Here is a 26,710-nt window from a genome sequence, read left to right as displayed (position 1 = left end):
TGGTGGCTGATTGGTGTAAGTAAGCAGATAGAGACAGATAAATGGTGTGAGGATTTTCTTCAGCTCTTAATGGTCTGAGTTAAATGTCTGAAACCTTGCAATCCTCAGCTACAAGGACAGAAACACTAAAAGTCATTAGTGCCATTCCTGATCCACCCAAACCAGCACAAAGAATTTATCATGCGAACACAAATGCTTTCAGCAACTGCTACTGTAGAATGTGGAGAAAAAAATTATGTGAAAGAGAAAAGTTATCTTAGGAATTCAATTAAAACTCAGAAGCTATCCAGCCAACACCACATTTTTTCAGAGCAAAAGTACATAGTGACAACACAGCTTCTTGACCAGTGACACGTGAACTGATGAGTGGCAAAGAAAACTGAGTGAGTTCAGAAAAAAGCCAAGAGGCAGCTTAAAGCCTGCAACGATTTGTTGTCTAATGATAGAGAAAAAAAGTGAAACTGTCCAGGGCATCCATCCATCCCGAGATGAGTCTAGATATTCGGAATGACGAGCCTGAGGGGAAAGGCCAATCTATAACCGATCTAGACCCGGACTGTTTAGCTGCCAGCGGCTGACATACAACTGTTAAAATTGAGGTTATCGCTTTTGTGCAAGGGTTTTCCTATTTTTTGTGTGTGGGACTGAAATCATGCCAGCATAATTCAATTACTTATTTGCATTTCAAATGAAGAGCTCATTTGCATTTCCCATTTACATCCCCCTCTAAGACTAATTATTTTCTCTTCATTATGGAAGGTTGAGGTGGTGGTGGTGGGATATTTTTTCGCCACAGAATGTATCTTAGAGGTCACAGAAGCATAAGGAGGAAAGACACAGGAACAGCACATAACTAGACATCGTGGTAGTGCCAGGCAGTCTGTACATACCTATACTGTGAAACTGCCATCGGTTGTAGATTTTCTCTGGCAGAAGCTGTAGAATTTTCTGAAGAGAAAAAAAAAGAAAAATTAAAGGATAAGGTTAAGTCAGGCATTAATTATTAGTTATTAGAGCTTTGTTTTAGTCAAAGCATTATCATTAGAGCTGCATTAGTTTGCATAGCAGGGCCGTTCTTCTTCGCGATTAACGTTGGTGAGTCAAACTGTTGAAGGGCTATTTGAAAAGTTCCTTGTCGAAGAACATGGTTTATTGCTGGGAGCTTGAGCCGTTACTGCATTTACAACAAAAGACCTTATAATACGCTCTGTGAGCAGCGCTACTTATTCTGCACAGGATGATGGAACAATTAGGGCAGAAATGTCAAAAAATCTGTGGCTCCAGCTTCTAAAGTATGAACAGGCCTTGAACATGTTTTTCTCCCGCTATCTTTATCCAAGAGTGTGGTCTTTCAGTTCAAGAGCTTGCTGATTTCATGTTTAGAGATTGCAACACTGTCAAATAGCCCCTGCTTGTTCTTATATTTGCTCAACTTTTGCTAAAAATGTGCGCTTGCACTCAGATATTTTCTTGCTTGGATGGATTTCCTGCGCTCCAGCTCTTCTCTTTGTGCTCACCCAGCTTCTGTGCAAGCAGGGTTTTGAGAGAGAGCAATTCAAAATCTGAACATTAAAAATCAATGAGTCCTATTTTCAAACTAAAAGACCACATTCCTGAATAAATTTAGGAGAAAAAACCATATCTGACAAAACATGATGTCTGGAAATAATCTGCAGATCAAGAGATAATAAAAATAAGTAGTATCATTGTGTGTCATTGTGTGACCAAAGAAGTATACGCATAAAGAACTCTGCAGCCGTGCTCATTCGCTACACTTGGCCGCACATGTCTGCAGATCTCTGTGACACAGGGCAGCGCTGAGAAATGTCATCACCTCGTCAAGAACCGCTTTACAACTCAATTAGAGCATTCTAACCTTTCAGAAGCCTATCATTATTCTTGAATGCAGCAAGAGGTTAACTGGGTCCCTCTGGAGAAATGAATGATGTGTGTGTGTGTGCATGAATGGTTGGTTAATAGTCAGTGCGCTGTGAGCAATAGATACGACAGTGGCTCACTCCTCGTCAAACCCTAATCACTGAGCCAATAAGACTTCATGATTACAATGTAGAGGTCAAGTCTGTCCTTTGCTGTGTTACACATGCAGCTCTCACCCACTCGACCACACAACCAACTCAGGTCGGCATGAAAAAAAAAACGAATTTGAAGAATTTGAAAAACTCAGGGAAGATGGTTACAGAGAATAAGCAAAAAAAATGTTTAAAAAGTGCATGACCGAACTAGAAAGATTAAGTGTTCTCCCACCACAGATGCAAAGTGCTATGCAATATCAAATTGGAAAAAAACACAAATAGAAAAAAGATGATGGAAAATGAGAGAATGCATCAGAGACTACAGAGGAATATCTAAGTGACAGCTGTTATAATAGCAAAGATTTCTTTCTTTGTTCATATGTTAAACACAGCTAGAATGTTTCTATCAAACCTTTATGACAAGGCACATAACTGAGACATTATATCTAATAGTTTAACCATAAACCTTTTTTATAAATACCTATAATTAAAAAAGCCATATACAACCAAATAAATATATAAATTGAATTGAAAAAATAAACATCATTTTTAAACGTAACATAAAATAAAACATTTTATATCAGCCCATATTGCGAAGCATAAACGTCAAAAGGCTCATCAGCTGATTTATTGGCCAACCAATAAATCAGTCAGGCTTTTAATATCATAAGGAAAGTTGGAATACGATGTCGTCCAGTGCTTTGCCACATAATACTGGAACATGTTGTGTGTGGTCCAGAAGTCATCTCATGCTTTGAGTGTTTCAGCTTGTCGACAACCTCCCTCTTGCCATGTCATCCTCCATCTTTAACTTTCCCTTCTTGCCCTCTGAGACTAAATCCCCGTCATTACCATTGACACTGGAGATAGTGAAAGACATTCATCACTTTAAGGGGGTGCTGGATGATTATCTGTGCCGCTCAACTTCTCTTTGATCCACAGACGTGATGATATTCACATACAAGCGTGTGGCTGCACCTTGTTATTGATCCCACATGGGATTACTCCATCTCTGTACAGCTCTGCACCGGCCTTGTCCACTCTGTCTCCTTGCAGCAGCAGACACATTATGCTCGGCGGTAACACAGCAGGGTAGGCAGCTTAAGCCTTTCCCAGTGTGTGTGTGTGCGCAGACACAATAACACCATCTTTCTCTCTCCTCACACAGCATCAGCAAGGGAGAGTGGGAATGAGATGGAGAAGGTAGCTCAGAAAGACTCCCTGTGGAGCTGGAATGGCGGCCGCAACAATATGGAATTTACTGGCTGATATGAGGCGAATGCGGAGTCTGCTGGACTAGAGGTTGGTGGAGTTACTCTAATCTGCAGCCATACTCCAGCATAAAGATGGGGGCATTACTGTGGTACGACAGCAGCCTTAACGCATTTACATGATCCGCACTTAGGTTTCCAGCCACAGGGCCTGAACATGACACAGAATAAACTTCTCCCAGAGGTGGTCTACAAGGGCTTTTAGAAGGCAGCAACAGACATTGAGGACTCTCAGAAGAAACGTAGTCATTTACATATTGTTTCCCTTTTTTATGAGTTGAGTGTACAATCTATGAACAATGAAAAGTCTCCTGAGAGACAAAGACAATGGAGACAGAAAGCAATATGTTGCTAACACAATGTTCATGCATAATCAGAAAACAACAAAACAAAACTGTCTAAATCACTTTGAATGGAACTTATAGACCGCATACTAGTTCCGTTATATTGAATTAAGCTGCACCAAATGTCATAGTTATCTGTTCCCTAAACATGGCAGATTTTTTCATCAAGACATATAAATTATTTTCTCTGAAATACGTAAAAAATTTTGCACTACGTTGCACTAAAATTTGGTTCCTCCCTGACTTATACTGCACCCTTACACCAGGTTTAGTGGAAATCTGTTCGGTTGTTTTGGTGTAATCTCAACAGGCAAAGAGAAAAAATAAAATAACTGTGGCGGGAGTAAACATTATATGATATAAAAAAAAAAAAAACAGTAAATAATGTAGAATGTAAAGTCAAATATTGTTTGTAACAGAGTATACAAAATGATGCTACATTCACTCCTGCACAATGAGAGGAAAGCCGTCAAACACACACCTGCTTTGTCTAAAATGCTCTTTAAGGCGAGTCCACACAGTGCAAACCAGACTGCTTATTTACATGCAAACCAAATGTCTTAGCTTGCCCTCATTATTTGCTGGTGAAGGGCGGGGCAGTTGCAGACTGGTGAAGCATATTATTATTAGTCATGTCGAGTTACTACAAAATATAATACAATTTAAAGCACGTTTTTTTTAATTTTAGAAATATTTATCAAAATACCCTCAACTATGAACACAATGAATAAGAGGTGCTTTTAGTCTGTCTCTCATGTTATCATTCTCCTTTGCAGCCAGTAGGTGGCAGCAGCAGAATGCAATAAAATTCCTCAGCCTGGAGGCTCAGGTTCCTGCAGCAGGTTCAGACCATCCTTTTTTTTTCAGCACATTTTTTCTACACAGTTTCAGACAAATCAATCATGTCAACAAAACAATATTTATAAAACAAAATAGATATTTTGACATGCACCGTTTATAAATCTGTGTCTTTGCATATGACAAAAATAGTATTCTGTTAAATTATGGCTGAACTCCAGCAGTTCAGGTTCAGAGGTCAAAGAAAAGGTTAAAAAAAAAGGCCTGAGACATCGAGATCATTTCCATGTAAAACCAAGCTATACTTGGAAAATTTGCAATCACGCATTAACCAATAATCCCCCACTGGCGAGCTGTCAGTCATAACTGGGACTTAGCTAAATGGCTCTGGGTTAATTTCTCAGACGACACATTGATGTGCATCAAGAGGAATAAGATTACATTATGATAGGCAGCAGAAAAACAGGACTGTTGATACAGAATGACGCTGTTACTAATTACCTACTTTCACATGTCTGACAATTTATACACGTGCATGCACGCATGCACACACACAAACACACACAGCTTCAGCGGCGCATCGTGAGCAGGATTTAAATGAACACTAAGCACAATCAATCCTTTGAATGAGCTGCCAGGTGGAAATTAAAATACCTCCTTCCTCCTTATTACGGTTTTCCTTTTTTAGGGTTATCACTTAAACTGAGAAATATAATGGTAATATAAAGTTTAGTCAAATTGATCTTTCTGTCTTCCTTGAGTCCTATTTGTTGGTTCAGTTTTGATATATGTTGGCTCTTTTATAAATCTCCTTAGATTTTGACTATCTTGGGTAAATAAAACATAAACCAGTCACAAGTCTCTAGTTTTCTGTTGCTCTCTAAAAGACAACAAAACTCCCATCACCTCTCAGCTAGGTTAATCCCACAGCTATCCATCAAAGATAAGGTGAACTACATTTAATAGGCAGATTTACCCATATAAGGCAACTGAATAGGTCAAGTCTCAAATAAAAAATAGGAGGGGGGGTTACAGACAGGATAGCAAGGGAAATTCAGAATGCTGACTCAGGTCCGGGTGACAGACGAGTAATGTTAAGGTCATATCCTGGAGTGAAAGTGGATAAACACACACTTCCCTTTGAGTTTGGTTGGCACCAGAGCTGTCCCTTAACCTGTCCCACAACCTCAGATCAGACTCACCATGACCTGTCGTCTACAGTCACGGGAGTAAACACAGTGGAGTCCCCTGAGGTCTGAGAGCTGAGGATCTTTACTGAGAAGCTCAATCTGGTCTTGTGACTAAAAACAAGTCTCCTACAACAGAACATTATTTTATCCAGTTTCTCTCCTGGAAACACAGACACTTTCTGTGAAATCAGTATTAATCTACAGCACATTTTGAGTACCTTTCATACTATGCCCTTATATTTACTCTTGTGTAGGTTTACAGCAGCAATAGCTGACATAAAGGTGGTTAGAAAGAACGCATCCCAACTGGCTGCCATAGGGAGACACAGTACCCAACTAACAAAAACATTGTCTTAAACACCTGCCAAGTATTGATGCCCATCAACATTTTTGAAAACATAAATCATAATAAACATTATTTCAATCAATAGGTCTGTGTAAACATCATAAATCTGGATATTGCACTTTTTCACTGGTCCATTTTCCAAAACTGCTCAAACTCCGTCGGTTAAATCGGGTCCATGAGCAAACAACAATTAGAAAGAGATCTAGATTTGAAACAATCAATCCAGAACAAAAACATTTTTTGTTTTAGCTTGGGGTCATTGGAAAATAGATTTTTCACCAAACTATAGTTACAGTGCACACATCAGATGATTCCTTCCAGAATTTCCTTGGACATGCGGTGGAGTGTTTCCTGCAATGCTACTTCAAGGTGGGACTGTTTGTTTCTGCTGATGTGATGTATTTGGCTTTAAACATAGAATTTAGTAAAAGTGGTGCAGTGTTAATTCTAAACCTACCTGTTTGGCCTGTGCTAAGCTTTCTTTCTCAAACTGTAAGTGACCTGCATTAATTGAGTTACAGGAAGTAAAGACCAGCTGCACGACTCCGCCCAGAGAATACTGAAGCCACCGATGCTGCTGCACAAAGAGCTGTTCCCCAAACTGGAGATTCAGTTGTCACTGCAGCTACTGACGCTACTACACAGTGCTGGACGACTGTTTTTTTCAAAGTTGATCAAAATTGAACAAGTCACATGTACCAATGCACCAATCGACACTGTTCTTCCTTTGGTCCTTAATAGTAAACATGCCATGTGTGAAGTCGATAAGAGGAAGGGTTCTTGAGATATGGCAGTCACATACAGACAGACAGATTTATTGAAATACTTGATAGATGGTGAAGTACCCTTGATTCAGGTATATGTTCAACATGAATCCACTGGTGAGATACACAAGCAATGCCGGCTGTTGGCACAGAATACCTCACTTCAGTAATCAACCCTGTGGATCCTTCAGCATTACCACAGGCCTCACTACATTCAGATTCAGAACAGTGTATTATTCTGTTATTTTCTACAATTGAGCTGATTATAGTCTGCGTCACCTCACAGTGTTCCCAAACTTTTCACAGGCCTTTTTGTTCCTTTGTCCTCATGAGATATTTGTTGCCAGGAAATTGACTATAACACAGTTCTATATACAAATGTATTTAGCTAAAATCATTTGTTTCACCTCACATACACTCTGATCCCCATTGAACATGTGCATTTTCTAGACCAGTGATTATTTAGGTGAGTCATAATTAACAGGGTAAACATTTGTCAATGCAGAATTGTTGCATTTGGATAATTGAGCGAGAAGTCCAACGTAAAAAACAGACCTTGGGAGAAAATAAATGGATTAATACTTCAGTAGACAGCGAATAAATCTGTTGCATATATATGTTTTTATAAGTTGTTGCTGCTTTCTCACAGAGATCAGATCTCTGCTCTGTCGGTCCTGGTGCAGCATCACAAACTGCCATGGATGCCTCTGAGGCAGCAGACACAAAGAAATCCTGGGAGGGGATGGCGATGGCTGGTGGTGGCGGTGGGGGTGGGGTGTTCCGGCAGAGTTTAGGGGGAGGGACAAAAGCGTACCCCCTTCCAGATATCCATTACTGAAACAGGCTCAGCGTGGGGATCGTACTCCCCCACACAGAAACCCACAGAAAAGGGGGTCACATACCTCATCATGACAGTGAAGTAATCCGCACATAGCCAGCTTGAAGCAAACACACGCGTATTCACTGGGGACATGTACTGTATGTCAGCCAGATATGAATTCAAGGAAGGACTCAGGTGGATGGATGGATATTGAGGGGCGGGGGTGCAAATTCCCATCTGCCAGGAGAAATTAGAACATAACTGTGGCTTTGTCACTGAGAAGGGGGCAGCGATGTTGATCTTTGTTGTTCGTCTCAACCTGTCTCATGGCTTTTGTCCCAGCAGCTCTTAGCTAGTAGCTACTTTACACTGCACCAATCTGAGAGACTTGTTGGATAAAGGCTGCAGAGGCTAATGTTCTAGTTCGCTGTCTTCTGCGACTAAACCAAATGATACATATTTACGAAAAGCATTTAGCTTCAGTTCAGCTTGTAAACGACTGTATCGCTGCTTCAGAAAGAGAAATGATTACGATTCACTTGTCTGAAAAGAATCACATTAGTTCATCTTTGAGGCATTTGTCATGTCCCTGTGTTACATAACACTGAGATAACATTATACATATTAGTAGTGCATGTTTGTGAGCACAAACGTATCCATTTATAACCATATTCATGACCGCATACGGTATGATCCGACATTGCTAATCTAATGTGGCGTAAAAGTCACATACACGCACAAAGTCAGTGCAGTTCTCAGGATCAAAGCGACCCTGTATCTGTCCTGTACACACCACTCAACGTGAGCTTATCTGCTCAGTGCACGGGTAAAAGCACGCGTTGTCACAGGCAGGGGCTAAAAGGGGACAAACGAGGGTTAAGCTGCTTTCAATATTAGTTCTTTCTGAAAAGATGACTCCATAAATATGTAGCAGGCATGAATCCAGGCTTTATTTACAGGTCAGATGACTGGATGTGAACTGGCAGGGAGGCTATCTATCTGAGAACTGGAGAAAACCAGAGTGAGATCTAGTTAGTCAGTTTTCTTTGTTAAAGGATGGGGAGCACCATTTTTCAAAATTTTTTAATAGTAATTTAGCTTTCAAACAGCAGGCCATGAAGGCCAAATAGATAAGACTTTATAGACTTTAAGTCGTTATAAAGTTGTAATTCTACAAAAGGATGACAACTTATCACCAACTTTCAGCAAATAAACAGCATAGAGTGCACACTCTAATTGTGCTTCTACACATAATGCATCAAGCAGACACGAACAAAACAGCTGCAAGTTGATAATGTAGATAATAAATGGCATGTTTTAGATATTTCTGACAAGCAAATTAGGAATCCATATCAAAAGACAGTACAGCTGTGTCTGATGTTACCGTGTTCGAACTCTGGAAAATGTCCTGAAAATTAGGTTTGGACAAATTCTGGACAAATTTTGGACAAAATCTGGTTGTCTTTCCAAGTTGATCTTTGTATGTGTGTTCTTCGTGTCTTTTTTATCCTGAGATACTTATCAGCTCACTCATTTTTACTGGGGAGCTGGCAGAAAAATGCCCACAGCAACAGACTCAGACATTTGCATTCTCATTAACAGCCCCTCTGGAAATTTCAGGAAAATGTCCAGGGCACTTCTCTGAAAGCAGCGAAGCAGTGAAGTGGGCCTGAATCCCATGTTAATTATCTTCATTTTCATGAGAAGAACTTACTGGACATACTGCAAGGAACACACCCACACACTGGTCCCAGGTGATCAGAAAAACTAGGACAAGACATACTGCACAAAGAGGGACAAACAGACTGCCCCACATATTTTTTTTCTTGTTTTAATTTGCTGCCATCCGTACAGCCCTGCCCTGTGCAAATGTAACTGGAGAGCTGACTGTTTGTATTGGAAACTGGAGCTGCCTTTGCTGTCAGGTGGGAAAACAAGGTAAGGGACTTTAACCTGCATGAGCAACAAATGAGTGTTTAGAAAAACAACGGGAGGGGCTACAGAGCCAGGGATACCCTACAACATGCAGACACAAGACGTGCTTCCTCTAATTTGCATACACACCAAGGTTTTAAAAACAGAACAGAAATAAATTCAAAACTCAACCTGTCAAAAGCTGGGGAACCAGGCTTTTCTCATCTGCACAATCTCCAATTAATTCCCAGGCTATTTGAGGCAAATTCAGGAAGTAACTAGGTTATACAGAATGGCACCATGGAAACTGTGGTCCCACCCCCGAGTTTAGCAGTAAACAGGTTGAGGCTGTAGCAGCAATCAGCGGAAATCAGAGATGGATACAGAAAAAGAACAAAATGACTTACTTCAAAAATAAAGAGGATAGAGTCCAGCTCCTCCCTTTGAGATTTGTTCCCTGAAATCAAAAGGAAAGAACACAGCTCTTAAACACATAACCTGGAGCTGCATTGCATTAGCTTCATCAATAATGTAACAATAATATGGGTTCACTTTGTGAACATTCATTCAAAGGAACTTGTGTTACCACGAAAGCAAACTCCCAGTGGGAATGTAGCCCCTATATATGTCAGTGTTAAACTGGTTATACTGGACATTTGTTTTTGTAAGGGCTCATTTCTCTGTATCCATGGGGCAGAGGGAATACACCCCCGCTGTAAGACACACCACAGAGAGGGTTAATTATTGAACCACTATTGAGGGTGGTAGTGGTCAAGTGTGCAGTTTAAACCAAAAAGACCAAGTCAAAACCTAATGTATTGCTAACTGTGTATGGTCAATGTGCTAAACTAATGATAAATGGAATGTGTGGAATGTGAATATGTGATTAACATCTTCATGACGTTGTCTTATTTGCATTCTGTCTCGTGTCAGCTGGTCTCAGCCCTTCATTTGTTTGTACATCAGCTCAATCAGACTTAACACGGACTTTGTTCCTGGCAGGTTTAAGTCTGTCTAAAATCCATTTCAACTGATTCTGACATTTGTGTTCACAAATGCTGCTCCTCAGGGTAAAACCTTGAAAAGTTCAGGGTTGGTGCATGTGTGAAAGCAGCTTTTATCTCTCACACAGTGCACAGCCTCTGTCGGGCTCTCTGACAACTACTGAACAGGGTAGGCAGTAGAGAGAGGTGTGTCTCTCACTGGCAGGGCAGTGCTCTCTTCTATTAAAAGTACAGTAGCTAAGGTTTGTCAAAAAAGTCACTGCAAGTACTTTATTTGAAAAGTCTGATTAAACAAATATTTTGAAAGAGCAATAGCCGATAGAGAAACTTGGGCAGCAATGGTGTAACTTCAGTCTTTCAGGCAGTACTTGACAGACTGATCACTCACATTCAGATATGCAGCGTCCGGTCGAAAAAAGGTTTGTACTCACCTTTTTGTTTTAAGTTGCTTTCCAGTGTAATGAAACTTTCATAGAAGATAAAATAAATCTGAGAACAGTTGCTCTCGAAGAATGCCTTCAGTTCACTCTTGTCGATGATATCTGTGGGGAATAAAGGGAAAACACTGTCAGTGACACCTTGAATGTGGAATGTTGAAAAATTCAAACTTGTTTTTAGAAGGCATCATGATCAGAGCAACAACTTATTGTGAATTGAAATGGAATTCTGATTAAACCATACTATTGTCTTGCTTGAATTGTTTTCCTGGCAATAAAGGCTGCATTGCAGATAACAATACAATACGATTTCACAAACTAATTTAAAGAAACAATAACTGACCCTTCTAGTTTGGTCAGAACATCAACTGCTTTCTTCTTCAGAATATCTTTTTTATAATTTGCTGTCCCCAACAGCTGAAAAAATAGTCACTTTTAATTGATATAGGCCAATATTTGATTTTGTCAGTATCATGAGGACGTAAACAATTTTTGTCAGTGTAGAGAAAAGAAAAATCACAAAAGTCTTTCACTCATTTATTTTGAAGTTGTTAATTGTTTCTGAGTACGTTATGAGTGTCTTCCTTTAAGACGCTAGTCCAAACTCTTTGCTGTCTCTTTAATTAAAAACTGCCAATGTTAAAATCACTGTTGCACAAATGATTTTCTATTACTTCCCCATTTCGCAGTCTACATCTGTTAAACATCGAGGCAAATTGCTTCACTTCCTTGTCCCACATTATTTCACCCACCTGTTATCACGAGAGGAATGATGACAAGTTTTAAGGAGATGTTGAAAAACAACTTCACAACCCAATGCCATCATTTCATAATTCTTGAAGATTTCCAAAACATCCCTCTTCTGCTGATGATGCAATACAGAATGAATGATTCAATTTGAAGTGGAAAGAGAAGCACAATCTAAGACTTCACATACAAGGACTCACATGTTGGGCCACTGACCGAATGTTCAACTCATGTATCGAGGGCATCTCTCTTACTGCTGCTGACAGCGCAATGCTCCACAGTATATTGGATAATGTTTCATTGCCAGGGTTTTCTGCACTTTTATCGAGAGTCAAAGCATTTCTGAAAAGTGCACTCAGTGAATATATGCTGGTGTGACCAAGCTGAGGTATGTTGATGTGTAACAAACTGGCACTGACAAAAACCTGAACTCATTTAATGAATCCCTCCATTCACCATACTATTAAAATAGTGGTAATGAGAGGAGGCCTGGATCCTCAAATATAGGCCAGGAAGAGCCCTGCCCCAATAACGGCAATTAAGGTTCACCTTCTGTTGCCATTTTCCCTCTACCACATGGCAAACTGGAAGACGCCCCGAAGCAGTCCAGCTCATGTACAATGCTGGAACTCAGATGATGAAAATGCATGATGGGAAAATCAAGGTAAAGCTAAGGCGTAACTTCTGATAAAGTGGTTGGTTTTCTTGATTCAATTTAATTTGCAGCGAAAACAAAGAATTACAATTTTCACCCGAATGTTACTGTAGCTACTAAGAATACTTGTTAGTTGGCACCATCCGGCAAGTGAGGCAAATTAATATTGAGTATTTTTAAGGTGCATCAGGCGACAATTAATTTGTAAGAAAGAGTTTTTTTAATGCTATTTGACCTCAACCCCCCAGTGTTGAACCCAAAGGTATGCCCTTGAGGTAAAGGTATGGCAGCTTTTCAACTTGAGCCTTGACAAAGAAAAATACAGAAATTTATTTAAGGAGGTTGTCCTTCTCCATCTTGCCTACTACGAACACATCCAATGCTCTAACTAAATTTCTCAAAGAAAGAAAGCAACACTTCAGAAAATGCACCTTTGATCGCGGCATGAAGTTAATCACATCTGCTAATTTCACAATTCACATTCAAGGACAAACACTGACACACATGAGTGCTCCCCCTCCCACACACCAGGGACTTAAAGAAAAACTTTAATAGCAGATGTAATGATTGTCCATGGAATGACCCTGAGTCTCACAGCCAGTGAAAAGTCGTTCACAGTGGTAAATACTACAACACTAGAAACAGTGGAAGTCAAACTTTATCTGCAGCATCCATTTATCTTTACAGAAACAATAAAGTTGCTAGTTTCTTCCCACCCAGTGTTGTAAGCTTTAGTTTCTTTGGGTTTATCTCTGAGCTAGCATCATCAGCTTATCCAGATAGGTTGTTGTCACTATGTAGCTGGATGATGAACTGCTCTACAGTACCAAAACAACACTCCTGTCTTAAAATCCCATGGGCCCTTAACAAGAGGATATATGCAGTCAAGTGTGGAGAATGGACTTGAGCTTTTACCCAGACAAACACATCTCAAAGACAATACTTTGTTGTGAAATGTGGCTAAAAATTAACAGAATGTCACTCTAAGGGTACACATTGATTTTATTTTGGTTGTTTTTTTGAAAATGTATTGTCACTGTTCCTAGGCAAAAAATGCTTTTAAGCTGTGCTGCTATTAAAGAGCAGAAACGTGACTCTGACATGTTTTAGTTTTTACCACTGTTTATTCTGTTGGGAGGATTTCCTAGAAACTCAGGGGAGCTACGAGCATAGTACAGCAGAGTGGTTGTGTTGTTTTTGAAAAGGTTTATCATGTATTTAACAGTGGGTTGTTCAGGTAGGACAGCTTCAAGCCAAAAACAACTGATCTGCTTAACATTTTCACTTTCACCTAAGTTACTCCCACAACTGGCCTGTGTTCTAAAGGTAGAACATAACTTAAGATCAGTTTAAGATTGGTTCCAAGGAAAATATCGTTGTCCAGTATCAATCAAGATTCAAACACGTGTATAAAACATTCAATTAACAGATTTTCTTAATTAAAACAGGTCTGATCTGCCAATACTACACATGTGTTTTTAAGAGTGACATACAAAAGACAGAGAGGATATTTATAATAATGATGTAACTCTAATTTGAATATTGTTGACTTGTGAGGTGTTTCACATGTCATGTCACTGAGCCATCACAGATCCCAGCTCTCCAGGCTACGGACTCATTGCTCTCCATCTGCTCAGATGCTGATAACAAGCCACTAGAGTGTGACGGATGGTGGGAGGGGCCTTAAGGGGGGAAAGAAAGCATTTCAAAAGAAGGATCACAGGGCTTCTGACACTGAGCAGGAATCTCAGGTGGACACTAACCTTCTTGGAAAAGGCTGACAAGACACTGATTGGCCTCCCTGTAGTAAAATTCAGACCGACAGTCCAGCTCTTTTTACTCAAATTGGCTGCAGAGTTACTGCCTACTCTTCAAATAGCTACAACAAGCCTCATAAAAGAAAGTAATGAATAAAAGGTCATGATGAATTGTCTGTTACTATTGATCAATCTAATGATGCTGAGCAGTTCTTTTTCATGCTGTCTGGTTTAGGTCTTATTTTTTTGTAAAGAAAAGAAATGTTTAAATGGGAGGATGAAGCTGGACAATGGTTGTAAGCATTGTGAGCGCTGAGACCCAGTGAGACCCTTCACTCAATGGCTTCACTGTCGTCTCAGGTAACAGCAAAGAGGCAGAACCTGTTCTCCTAGCCCTAGGAATGCAGGGGATGACACTGTATCCTCTGAGGCCAACAAGATAACTTTGTCTTTCAATTGACACCCGTCCGTCTGCAGGACTCCCATGTCAAACACAGGGAAACGCTGTTGAAAGAAGAGCAGCCGTAGAGAGCCGGGGTCACACACAGAGCTGTTATAGTGGAAGAAAACCGTAACCGTTGACATGACCTGCAGGTAAAATCTGGAGAATTGGCTACGTAGTTTAGCCAGAGTTTGACTTTCACTCATGCAAAACACAGAGGAAGGTCCTCTGCACAGATGCATTCACAACAGCATCAAATCGTCTGTGTTATTCAGGCGAGACGTTGAGCAGCCAGGTGCGGCAGGAAGTGACATATTAACTTTGCTGCAGAGATCAGCACTATTTCACCAGGAGATATTTGTTTTCTTTTAGTTTTTCTCATTTTTGCGTTCTGCGTTAGAAGCTGATAGCTCAGCTGTTTATAGGACCAATGTTAACGTTGTTGCTGAATGCTAAAACAAAGCCAAGTTTTGTAATATAACAAACCAGAAGTCAATTGCTCCAAATGATTTCCAAGTAATTCTACTTCGTACTAAATTAAGCTAAATACTCAGCTCGAGTTTATCAGCCACCTAAACTACCCTTAACTGTTCATTAAGTCAGTCTTGTCGTTAACTGACAAATGAACTGAATTAACCATGGTCTGCATACTGCTGACAGTGATGACTTAATGATGCACAGACCTACAATCTTCTAAAGTGGAATTAATAAATGCAGCCAAACAGAGCAGCCGTGGCAGGTTTGGGTTGGACAACGCCGTTTCCTCTGTTGTGATACGTTTCCTGTGCTGAACTGTCTGGGAGGAACAGATGTTCCACCCCCATGTCAGGGGACTGGCTGGAAAATAATAACATGCAGTCAGAGCTGAAGGATAATGTAATATTTTGAAAGGCAGAAAAACAAAGGCATCTCTCAAAAAAGGTTCTGTGGAAGCAGATATTATCAGCTCACTGTCATTCCAGTAAAAATCTTAACAAATATATAACCCATTACTTTGTTATTTTCCAATGTCTGGCTGGATAAATATCAGCATCTGACCGATATGGGGTCAGTATTTTTGGGGGCGATTTAATTGGGGAGTACGGTGCCGATACCAATAGATCTGCCAATGTATATATGATGTATAAATTTGGCAATGATGTGTGTTAGCAGTCAGGTCATGAGGTAGAGTTTTATGTGTGTTAGGAGTAGACATTATAAGCTCGGCTTCAGACTAAATCTTTTTGTTTATTACTTTCGTTACTATTATTAAAAAATAATCGCAGATATATTAAACTTGAAAATAATATAAAATAAACAATTACTTTTTGTTAAACGTATAAAAAGAAAAAAACATTCTGCATTGATTATTCTTTGAATTAAAAATATTGTGTCTCCTTTTGATTTTTGAACCTAAAGGTGAAATGGTAGATTGAAATGCTGAAATCTTCCAAGCATTATCTTTTGGTATGTAACAACTTCAGTTAGTTAACCTTGGAAAAAAGGATGCCACCCAACTGGTTGCACTGTTGCTTGCTATTCAAATGAAGTGATGTTAAAGTGGGCTTTCCCAGCATGCACTAAGAGAGTGCACACAGCAGAGTGCACGCTGGGCTTGTTAGCGAAAATGGGTGAAGGTCATCTACTCAGCTGAAGCGCATGCATATTTACACAATCAAAAACCAAACGTCAGGCTTCTCTGCCCACAGCTCCCTGTTCAAACTTAATCCTCACACAATGCGTGCAATAATAAGAGCCCACCTTTAATGCTCAAAGGGTTGTGTCAAACCACAGTTTGACCCTCTGGGCAACTGACAATGTATGTCGTTTATACAGAAGCAGAGTCATTAATATGCAATGTTATACTCAAAAAGCAGTTTAATCAGCCCTTTGATCACACACATGCCCTCATTTGCAATAGCTCTGGGCTAGCTAACACTGCAGGTGCACTATATTCCTGCCAGAGAGGGGACGGGCAGAGAGAAAAGACTGATACGTTTCATTGGCAGTACGCTCAGATTTGACACAGAGGACTCTTTAAGAGCCCCAACAGAGGGATGCCTGGAGGGTGCCGACACATAGAAGAGATATGGGGATGTTAGCTAAAGTGGAAGCTGATGGATGCAGCAGACAAGGCGCTTTCTTTCCTAAATGTTCTACAAACAAAAGGGGAACCAAGAGACAATCAAAGAGGCTGGAGGAGATTTAAATAAAATGAGATATAAAATTCCGAAGTGATACTTTCAATAGACCAGTTTAAATATCAGATGTTGAAAGTCCATGATTAAAGCCATGTTTGTATTAAAATAATACTAAAAACATGTTAAGTCACAGCCCTTTTACTGTTTGTAGAATTTTGTGATATCTAGTGTTGAAATTGCATGTTGCAGCTGAACACCCCTCACGTCACCCTCCTCTTCCAAACATGAGTATTTAAATATAAAAGGCCCTTTCTGGTGTAAAGAAAACTATAATTCATACAATTTAGCTGAAACAAACTAGTGAAAACATGAGAATTATTCTACACTCAATTTCTGCCAATAGTTCCCTTTCACCTAAATCTTACACACTGGACCTTTAAGTTCTCTAGTCTGTTTCAAGGTTATATCACATATAAAGAACTATTTTTAAAATTATGTATATTAGATTTTATGTGCTGTTCACTGTCACATTTTAAAAACCAATGGCCACCACACAGATAAAAGAAGAATGACGTTTACAAAAACTAAACCAGATCAGCTGTAAACGGTGCTTTGTAATCCATAGCCGGGAGGTTGATATTTGACCATTGTGAATGGAGGTTAATAATAAATCTGTAGCAACCAGCTGAGGAGAGGGAGTCTGTCACATGATGCAATTTACAGTCACAATAACAATAGGTAGCAGGCTGTATGAGCCTCATTGGACGGCTTGATAACACGCAGCTGCCTCTAATGCTGTTGGATGTGCTCGGAGCTGTGCCAATACTTTCCCTCTTCCTCTTTTCCCTGCAGTGACAAGAGACTCATCTGCTATAGGTCGTTTTTAAAGCTTTCAGTTCGCAAATTATTGTGATTGTAGGGAGTGGTTAGACAATTTGAAACTGCCATTGCTAGTCCAGAATTGGCCTGGTCGTGTATCACCCTCTATGGGAAATACATTCACTGAGAATGATTAACATACTGTTGGGCTGAAGCAATGGAGCAAAGCACGCGTCTCTCTCGGAGATGAGCTGCATTTTATGGCTTTGTCTGTCTTTGCTAACTGAACCTTTAAAATGTCAACAGGCTTGTAACGCCTCTGACATTATAGCTCACTGTAAACACAACAGCAGTGTCATCATATCTTTATTATGATTATTAACTGGGTTATTATTAATTATGATTTATGTTATGTTAATTCAGGGCTCAGTACACACTAAAAAACAAATCTCAAGAAATGTAATTATTATGAAGGGCCTGCTTCTGCAATCACAACACCTTTGATGCATGTAATTTCATTATGATGTCACTGTGCCAAACACTGCATGAATGCCTCTTGACTTGCAGTCAGTGTCTGGCTGGGTAACAGATTGGGGCCAATGAATCTAAACAGAGCGCAGTGTGAAACAGCCATGGTATGAAATGGCAACGCCTGACCTTACCCCAGCTCACACATTAGAAAGTGATTTATCTCTACAGCTTCGGTCTAAAGAGCTGCTAAACTGGCAACTTTCACTTTTCTTCATTTTCTTATCTTGATCAACACAGGGCTTGTATTCTTATTCTTGACTGAAACAGTTTTGCAAGAAAAAGAAGCTCAAATTAAGAATAGATGCAACATAATTTCATTTAGATTCTTACAGTCAATCAAACATAGCAATATATTCCTAGATCAATAATTTTCTCCCCTTCCAGCAAAAGTATAAAATGCCAAAATTCATCACAAGAACTCTTGTGTTAGAATCTAAAAAAGGAAATGTTATACTACTACAGGTTGTAGTAAAAAAACAAAACAAGCCTTAAAAATTGTATTATTTTTCTCAAAGACGAGACAGAAATGGCTGTTTCTCAAGAAAGGTCTAAACGTCTACTTTCTAACATTTTTCCTACATTAGCCTCCAGCCTTGGTCCCTTGCACTTCAAAAAACAAACACTTCCTTTCATTAGTAGTAATGGATATCTTCAACTTAAATCTTCCGCAGTGGGTTCAGAGAACACATTAATAGGTTATATCGATGTAGTAGCCAAAAATATTATCTGTGTAATAGTTGAAAGAACTGGTTTGGGCACAAGTTCATGTTAGTGCATGTGTGTGAGTCGCTCCCTGTGAAACCGTTGGCCCTTCCTGTACTTAGAAGTGACATGGCTCCAATCAGCACTGATGTATACACCCAGGAGGAAATGCAAATCCCCTCACCCTCTTTCCATGTTGTGACAAACACTGTAGACACACCTGCCACCACAGCGATGTTATTCAGAAACATCAGGGCCGCAACCATATCCTTTTACAGTTTATGGGCTACATAAAGCATGGCACAGACAGATTAACAATGCTATCCATGTTAAGTGGCTGCCTGGTGCCACGGAATGGTTTCTTTTCTTGTTCATCCTCCTAACTTTGAACGATTTAGAGCATTTTGGCCAAGAATAAATTGATTTGCAGCCTTAATGGTTGGTTCCCAGCTGGAAAAAAAACACGGCAGGTTTTCAGGTGAAAACCATGATGATATCTTTGAGTGTGTCATTTTGTACAGGTTGGAAAGACCTCTATTATGCATTGTGCATAAACATCCAAGGATAATGCAGTCACAAGTGAGCACAGCCCTGAAATAAGTTTAGAAAACACATGTTTATCAACCAAAGCATGTCACACAGACGCTACGATGCAACAAACTGCTGTAAAGACACTACGGATCAGTTTTTCCAGTCTGCAGGGTAGTTAGCTGAATCGCTTTTTGTCTGCTCTCCTGTGAACAGCGTATCTTTAATCAGTTGTTTTGGTCAGAGATACTGGCGCTAGTGGGATAGAAGTCATAAATATTGTTTACATAATCTTCAAAATCAACTGAAAAGGTGTAAGCTTTAAATACAAAAAAAACAATAAAGTGTAAATGCTGTATATTTTTGAAATTCCCTTTTCTACATCAGTTTAGCAGCCAGTACCAGTCATTTGAGTTGCCAACTCAAAATATGCTCTAAACACTGTGTTGCAGCCCTGTGCTAACACTGTAAGCCAAAGTTAAATGTTTATTTTTTCTTTGGCGTTAAAGCTGGAAATCCATAGCAGATTAGTGAGAGCTTGGGCAACATAAAATGTAAATCCACTTTGAGATCAAATCTTGTTAACATATGGTGCCCAATTTAAACCACAAGTGTTGGGCTAGGTTCTGTAACTATAAAAAGCAGGACAGGTACACGATGTAACAAGACAAACTGGCTTTTCATGTGCTGTGGAAAATTCACACAGATATTATCCACGGCAGAACACAGGGCCCCGGTGTTTTCATATCTCTCTAGTCGGCCAGCAGCTAACTGCACCATGTGATTTATATCATATTTGAAATTTGGGTTTTAAGGAAGCCGCAGAGACACATGACAGGAGACACACAGACTGAAAAGGGAAAAAGCAAGGCCAAAAATATTGCCAAGCTTTAGTAGATTATGAATATAACACATCCTGGAGGTTAATGATGTCTTTACAAATAATTTGAGTGTTACATCATGTAACCTAATAAAAACAGAGCTATAATTGGCAAACTTTGAACTCCCCTGTAGAAAAAGCAGTTTGCTAGAAATAATTAAATATTGGTTAATCAATGTTAAGTACTTGATATTAAAAACCATTAAACAATTTTTTTTTTCGAGTGCAAAGACCTGTTACTGATTTGATAAATAATCATTATTTTAGTATGAAGGCACTGCAACATCCAAATAATTCCAGTGCAGGCCTATGAGATGCTACTGGGTGTAGTGATCCTGAACCAGTAATGTAAATTATCCATCTTTGCTGCTGCTGCGTTATCTATCATGGCATAGTTTGCAATTCTAATGACTCAAGTGCAGTGGTACAGGACGTCTTTATAATGCCAAATGCATATCTGGACTCCACCACCAGTTCACAGAACACAACATTCATATTAACAGCACATGCAGGAGTGCAAAGAATCAAAAACCACATATTTACATTCATATGCTAGTCTTTAATTAATACATGTATAAACTCTAATCCCAGGAAGATGATCATTTATTTTCAACTTAGAAACAACCCACAAATTCACAGAAAGCTTATGTGTCCCTGTTAACCAGCAGCGCTTAAACGCAGCATGCATTTGTGGATGTGTAAGGAGCTGGAGACTATTCTCAAACTCTAATAAACTATAATAAATATTTGTGATTATTTTGAGTCTAATTTCTCTCCATATCTATAGGACATTTATTTTGCTTTTTCCCCAAAACAAAACATAAACCACAGTAGTTTAAATTGTGCGTTTCAAATCGACTTGTGACTGTGGTTAAAGTGATGAGGGAAAGTGAATCTCACTCCAAAGCTCAACACCACAGCGAGTCACTTGATTATGACTGTATCATTATGCAACAGAAACTGGACTATTGGAGCACCGGCTGGTGAATTTTTATCCTTATCAGTGCACAGCCGTAACTTCAGACAACTTCAGAGTATGCTACCTTAGTGAAAGTTGATAAAACCCCATTTATGACTTTTCACTGTAGCAGTTGAACTACACTTGGAGAAAACCCCTTAAGTGTGGATATCATGTTGACACGGTGCAGGAAGAGAGATGACAAGAGGCTGAAGTTGTTCACAAGTCTAATCTGAGGGTTTCACAAAGGACGAGAATCAGAAGTCGAGTGATCTCAGCTTTTACTTCAGCAACAGGGAGGACCTTCCTAAGAGCCCTTCCAGTGTTGCGCTCATTGTTTCCTCTGGTGCTTCACCTTGTGATTTCCTTTTATACTAGCAGTGCTTTCAGTTGACCCTGAACTCGGAAACACTTAGAGCCTGAACACAGAAAAAAGTAGGGCGCAATAACATTACATTTCGTTCCTTCTGAGTGCAGAGCTTCTTTAAAAACTGCAGTACCTTTGGCTGCAAACTCACACACCTTTACCCACAAACAAACATACCTGACTGTTATCGCTAACAACACCTTCTCCGTTGTTCCCATACAGTTCAGCAAAAGGTTCAAGTTTAGCTTGTTTACACTCTTGGGAGAGAACAAAAGAAGAGAGAAACATCTACTTTGCATTTTCTATTAAGTTGATTAGGTCATGGAGTTATTTGTCCTTCAGCCATTGAACCCATGCTCAAGTCCTCATGATAGCAAATAATATTGGAGCTTGAAAGTGATTCACTACTATTTTCAGCAGCACTTACTGCTCCACAGCCAACCTGGCAGGCTGGCACTCTGACCTCCCTGTGGAGGGAGCAAGTGAAAAGAAAAATATCTCAGTCAGGTCTCAGTTCAAGATGTTTTTACCCCAAACTTATGTACTGTGGAAACTGTGACTATGTTTGCATTGACACTAATATTCCAACTATTAACTTTATTCAGAATAAGACTTTATTTCAATTATGGTGTTTACATGAGCAGCTAATATAATATACCATTAATACATGTTACAGAGCATAGCCTGATTCCAACTCACGCATTAAATACACTAAGCCATTATGTCCCATGTTATTTCAGCAGTTTTCAAACCTCAACATGAATAAGTTTAATTTACGATGCTACCATACAACATTTTGGGTTTAGAGGTAATGTGTCGTCAAGCAGTTGTTAAATGCCATATGTCGTAACTTTAATAGGACATCATATAATGTATATATAATGCGACTAAGATTAAAATACTCCACGTCTTAATTATTGCTTATTCCCAGTATGACCTAATTCAGGTTTAGGGAATCAGAAAACGCTGTTTACATGGCAGTGTTAATTTCAGAATTGGCTTAATAGGGTTTGGAATATTGGTATCCGTGAAACATAGTCAGTGATAGATCTCCTACATTATTGCTAGCATTTTGACCACCAACTCCATGCTTATTTTTGGAAATATTTGAGTAGTTGTGTGCGCGGCAGATGCAGAGTGAGTTTGGTCAGAGCACGGGACTATAGGACAAAAGGAATAGCAGTTTCTCCACTGAATGAAGCAATGGGTGATCAGGTGGTTTGCTGGGCTGCTGTAATTAACAACCCTCAGCCACATCAAGCCAGGCATGACCAGCGAATTAACATGCAGCAGCTTTCACACTCCATCCCACAGCTCAGTGAGCAGAAAACCAATACAGAGCCTCTCTGAAAATAGCCCTGACCACAGATTGTCCACTCACCCACAATGTACTGCCGATACTATGACTGGATTTAACAAGCTCTCTTAACAAATTTCTGGCACTGGTGGTAAATGCCTCAGAGACAATGACACATAACTTATGTAATGTTAAAATCAAACATCCTGAAGCCAAATAGGCAATGAATGCAGAGCAGTTAACAGGCTGCAAGTAACTTTTACTTGTTCAACTTTGGTAGAAAAGTTGTTGGGAAATGTTTTGAAACCTGAGACATTTTCATTCATATTCTTCCTAACATCCTCTTCACCTACTAAATAAATTAGTAAAACTACTTCATTTTGTAAAATGAAGAATTAAGGTTAAACTGTTCTCCACTGACACTCACAATCATCGTGTGATTAAGCCCGACAGCCTAACTTTTTTATCCAGTGTGAAGACTTTCAAATAATATGAAGAGTGCTGTTTACATAAAAACTCTGAAAACTGTGGGGGCAGCTGTATTCTTCAGTCCCTGTCCTGTCCTCATCCTTCATCAATGCTTCCTGTCCACACAGGAACCAGCAGCACCAGGAGGAAATCCTTCCTGAAAGCATCGTTAAATCTGCCGCACTGTGGGACAGCGGCATGTAGGCTACCATCAGCCGCTGGCCAAACCAACCTTATCTTTAACTGCACATGAGGGAAAGAAAAACAGAGAGCGTGCAGAGCTCCATGTTGATCTCCTCTATGGTTGTGCTAGTCTTCACATTGAAGGTGTGCTGTGACAGCAACAAGCTCTTACCATAAGCTTATAAACACTATTGGCTGTCAATTGTGCCACTGTGCCAGAAATCAATGAAACAGCAAAGATGCCACTATGAAAAGCTTCCAGGCAACACATGCACCAGTCAAACAAATGGTTGAAACCCTTAACATCTCGACGGCACCTTGTTCCCAAAGAGATTTTTCCTTTCCACTTATTCCCACTTACTGGTTGATACTGCAGAAATAACTTCACGATCAACCTGCTAAAAGTAAAGTGATATTCACACCCTGCGATGGTGACACTGTTACTCTAGTTTAGAACTAGAAGTGATTACAATTAGCTGGTGCATCACAGTTTTCATGTCTTAATGAATTTAAAGGTTCAGTGTGTAGAATTTAGTGACATCTAGAGGTGAAGTTGCATGTTGCAGCTGAATACCCCTCATCTCACCCTCCCCTTCCAAACATGAAAGAGAACCTGAGGTGAACTTTAGTTGTCATGAAAATGCAAAGTTTTTTAGTTTGTTCAGTTCGGACAACAGTAAACAACATGACAGCCTCCACAGAGGCTCCATGTAAGTTTTTAAATATAAAGTTGCCATTCTGTGATAAAGAAAACAACAATTCATACAATTTAGATGAAACACACCAGTGAAAACATCACTAGGATTATTTTATATTCAATTTCAGCCAAAAATCCCTTTCACCAAAATCTTACACACTGGACCTTTAAGTTAAATGGCACCAGAATCAGTCACACATCATAAAGATTTTGTGTGTACATATATATATATATATATATATATATATATATGTGTGCACATATAAAAACTTAACTTTGAACCATATGTTCTGATATTTGGTAAACATCAATAGACAAAGCTAATTACCCCAATATTAATCTTAGTTGCACAGCCTGACCAGGGATGTTCTGCTATTCAAAGCTTCCATGTGCTATTTAAAATAAAAATGTGCTGTTCTTTCTTGAGTCACAATCCAACATAATTGTGTAACTATGAATACATAAAGAAGCTGATAAAACAAGATATTAACCTGCAACACTCGATGTCAATCTTTACAAAACAAGAGATGATATGGTATACGGAGCAATATCTATGTGACTGACCTACTTCTCTTTGTTTTCATACATTCCCCACTGTTCCCTCTTGACGATCTTCTTCCTCTCCACACTGTCCCATAGTACCTAACCACTGTTTTATTTGTGATGTGCTGCGAGTAAAAGAATTGTTATATACTGTACACTACATTACCCAATAGTATGAAGCTCACCTGTCATAAAATGATGTGGACTTTGGTTCAGTAAAACGAAACAGGATGGACATAAAACTATTGAGCTGCCATGTCATGTGTCTTGTACGTTAATGTTTTGAATTGTGGAACTTGCTTTTAGACATTAACATTGGCAAAAACACATACACAACACTATACGACTCTTTAGATGATGGCTGATCAATACACAAAACATTGAAAGTGGATTGGACATGCGTCCCAGTAAGTGCAATACAAAACTCTACAGCTACTACAGATCAAATTCATACCTGTTCTGATTATCACTTCTTAAGATACATTGTTTACAATGTATTTTCATTTTGACTATAACTCTTAAAGCAGGGTTGGAACACCGGCTGAGCCTCAGTTTTATGACTGTCACAAACGCTGTACTTCCTTGATCAATGAAAGATACTTGATGGCAACTGAACCAGACAGCCAGCTCGAGGACAGCTTCGGTCACACTTCACCTGCAAGAGCTCACACAGCGACTCACAGTGTGTCTGTGCGCCTCGGTGATGAGCCACATGGTCGTTTGTAACATTATTATGTTTTTTGAAGCAGTCGGGATGTCACTGGAACGATGACAACAAAGGCTGTGGGAAGAATCTGCTGCTCGGCGACGGATGCTCCTGCCCGGCAGCATCAGTTAGCCACGGCTGGCTAGTTAGCAACAAGGAGAGGTAGCCCCCCAGAAGCTAGCATCCATGCCTGATGACAGCGTCACTTGTCTGATTTTAGCACGTCAGAAAACACCGATAAACACACGCTGTGAGCGGCGAACACTTGAAATTGCGAATGATATTTTTTGGGGCCATTTTATGAATTGATATAAGCAGCCAGTTAGCTCAGTCGCCGCAGTGACAGCCAGCCGGCTAACCCTCGCCTTGACGTTAGCCAGTTAGCCTAGCTTAGCCTCGGCGGTGCTGCAGCAGCAGCAGCAGCATCAGAAAGCCCCGGTGACATTTCTCTCACCTAACAGCGAGCGGAGGTGCTTGAGCCGGGTCAGCACATCCTTCTTTGGGTCCAGAACTTTCTGTGTAGATTTCTTGACGTCGCCATGGCCCCGGCGAGTGAACATTCCGCTGTGAGTTGCGACCGTGGAAGCTGAAATCACCTGAGTCTCACCATGCAGCAGGGCTCCAGTGTGACCGTCACTTTCCTCACCAGCCCTCTATGCTTGCTCGGTAAACATTCAGCTGACGGCCGCTGGTGTCCTGGGTTTTTTTGTGGGTGTGTAAACACGGAAGCGCAGGCTGACATAAGAGGTGGGGTCACATAGGATGAACACGCCTCTTTGTTTATAACCATTCCACCTTGCACCTCCATTTGTCTTTGTCTTTTTTAGGACTTATTTCACCTTTTGCTCTATTTTTCTAGTGCATGGAGAAGGTTTAGCATTGTGCAAACTCTTACTTCTTTAAAGGAGGACGAGCTTCAATGCACTATACTGCTTTTGATTGTAAACTAATATTTCATCCAGCCTGTAAACGAAATTCGATATTAGAATTTTTCTCCAAAGATAAAAGTGAGAAATGTAAAAACATTTTCTCAATCAAAGGTTGTCCACTTTAGAATTCTTCATGACATATTTCCTTCAAGACATAGATCTGATCGGGATCATAACAAGTGGGCCCTCTGTGACTGGAACCACAGAGCATTTATGTTATGAATAAATATTTGCCAGTGCCACATAGGAAGATTTGCATCACTGGTTATTTCCTAAGTGTGACAACACTAGCTCTGTGTTGACACAAGAAAATTTAAATTTTGGTGTGCGTATGAAAAAGAAATGTTACTCAAGACTTTTTTGCATTAGAAGAGCTTCCTAAAAACTTTGTCATTACTTCTTATCACTGAAATTAATGAAGAACAATTATGTGAAATTCCATAACTTGATAGAAGGACTC

The 26,710-nt window shown here is 39.8% G+C and overlaps 1 protein-coding gene across 9 annotated transcripts in view; it reads right to left on the bottom strand.

Annotated features, from left to right (window-relative positions):
• Nucleotides 1–26,039, bottom strand: part of ralgapa2 (Ral GTPase activating protein catalytic subunit alpha 2) — a 92,117-nt gene extending 66,078 nt beyond the window's left edge. For all 9 annotated transcript variants that reach the window (XM_069536363.1, XM_069536358.1, XM_069536364.1 and 6 more), the window contains exons 1-4: nt 25,776–26,039; nt 10,916–11,026; nt 9,888–9,937; nt 891–948 (exon numbers count right to left, since the gene is read on the bottom strand). In XM_069536363.1, the coding sequence (XP_069392464.1) occupies nt 891–948; nt 9,888–9,937; nt 10,916–11,026; nt 25,776–25,881 (325 nt within the window). In that variant the 5' untranslated portion in view covers nt 25,882–26,039. The remainder of the gene's footprint in view (nt 1–890; nt 949–9,887; nt 9,938–10,915; nt 11,027–25,775) is intronic.
• Between the last annotated feature and the right edge of the window lie 671 nt (nt 26,040–26,710).

The sequence above is a fragment of the Paralichthys olivaceus genome, chromosome 12 (genome assembly GCF_024713975.1).
Source record: "Paralichthys olivaceus isolate ysfri-2021 chromosome 12, ASM2471397v2, whole genome shotgun sequence".
NCBI classification, from domain to species: Eukaryota; Metazoa; Chordata; class Actinopteri; order Pleuronectiformes; family Paralichthyidae; genus Paralichthys; species Paralichthys olivaceus.
This window is presented reverse-complemented; position numbering and strand designations above follow the sequence as displayed.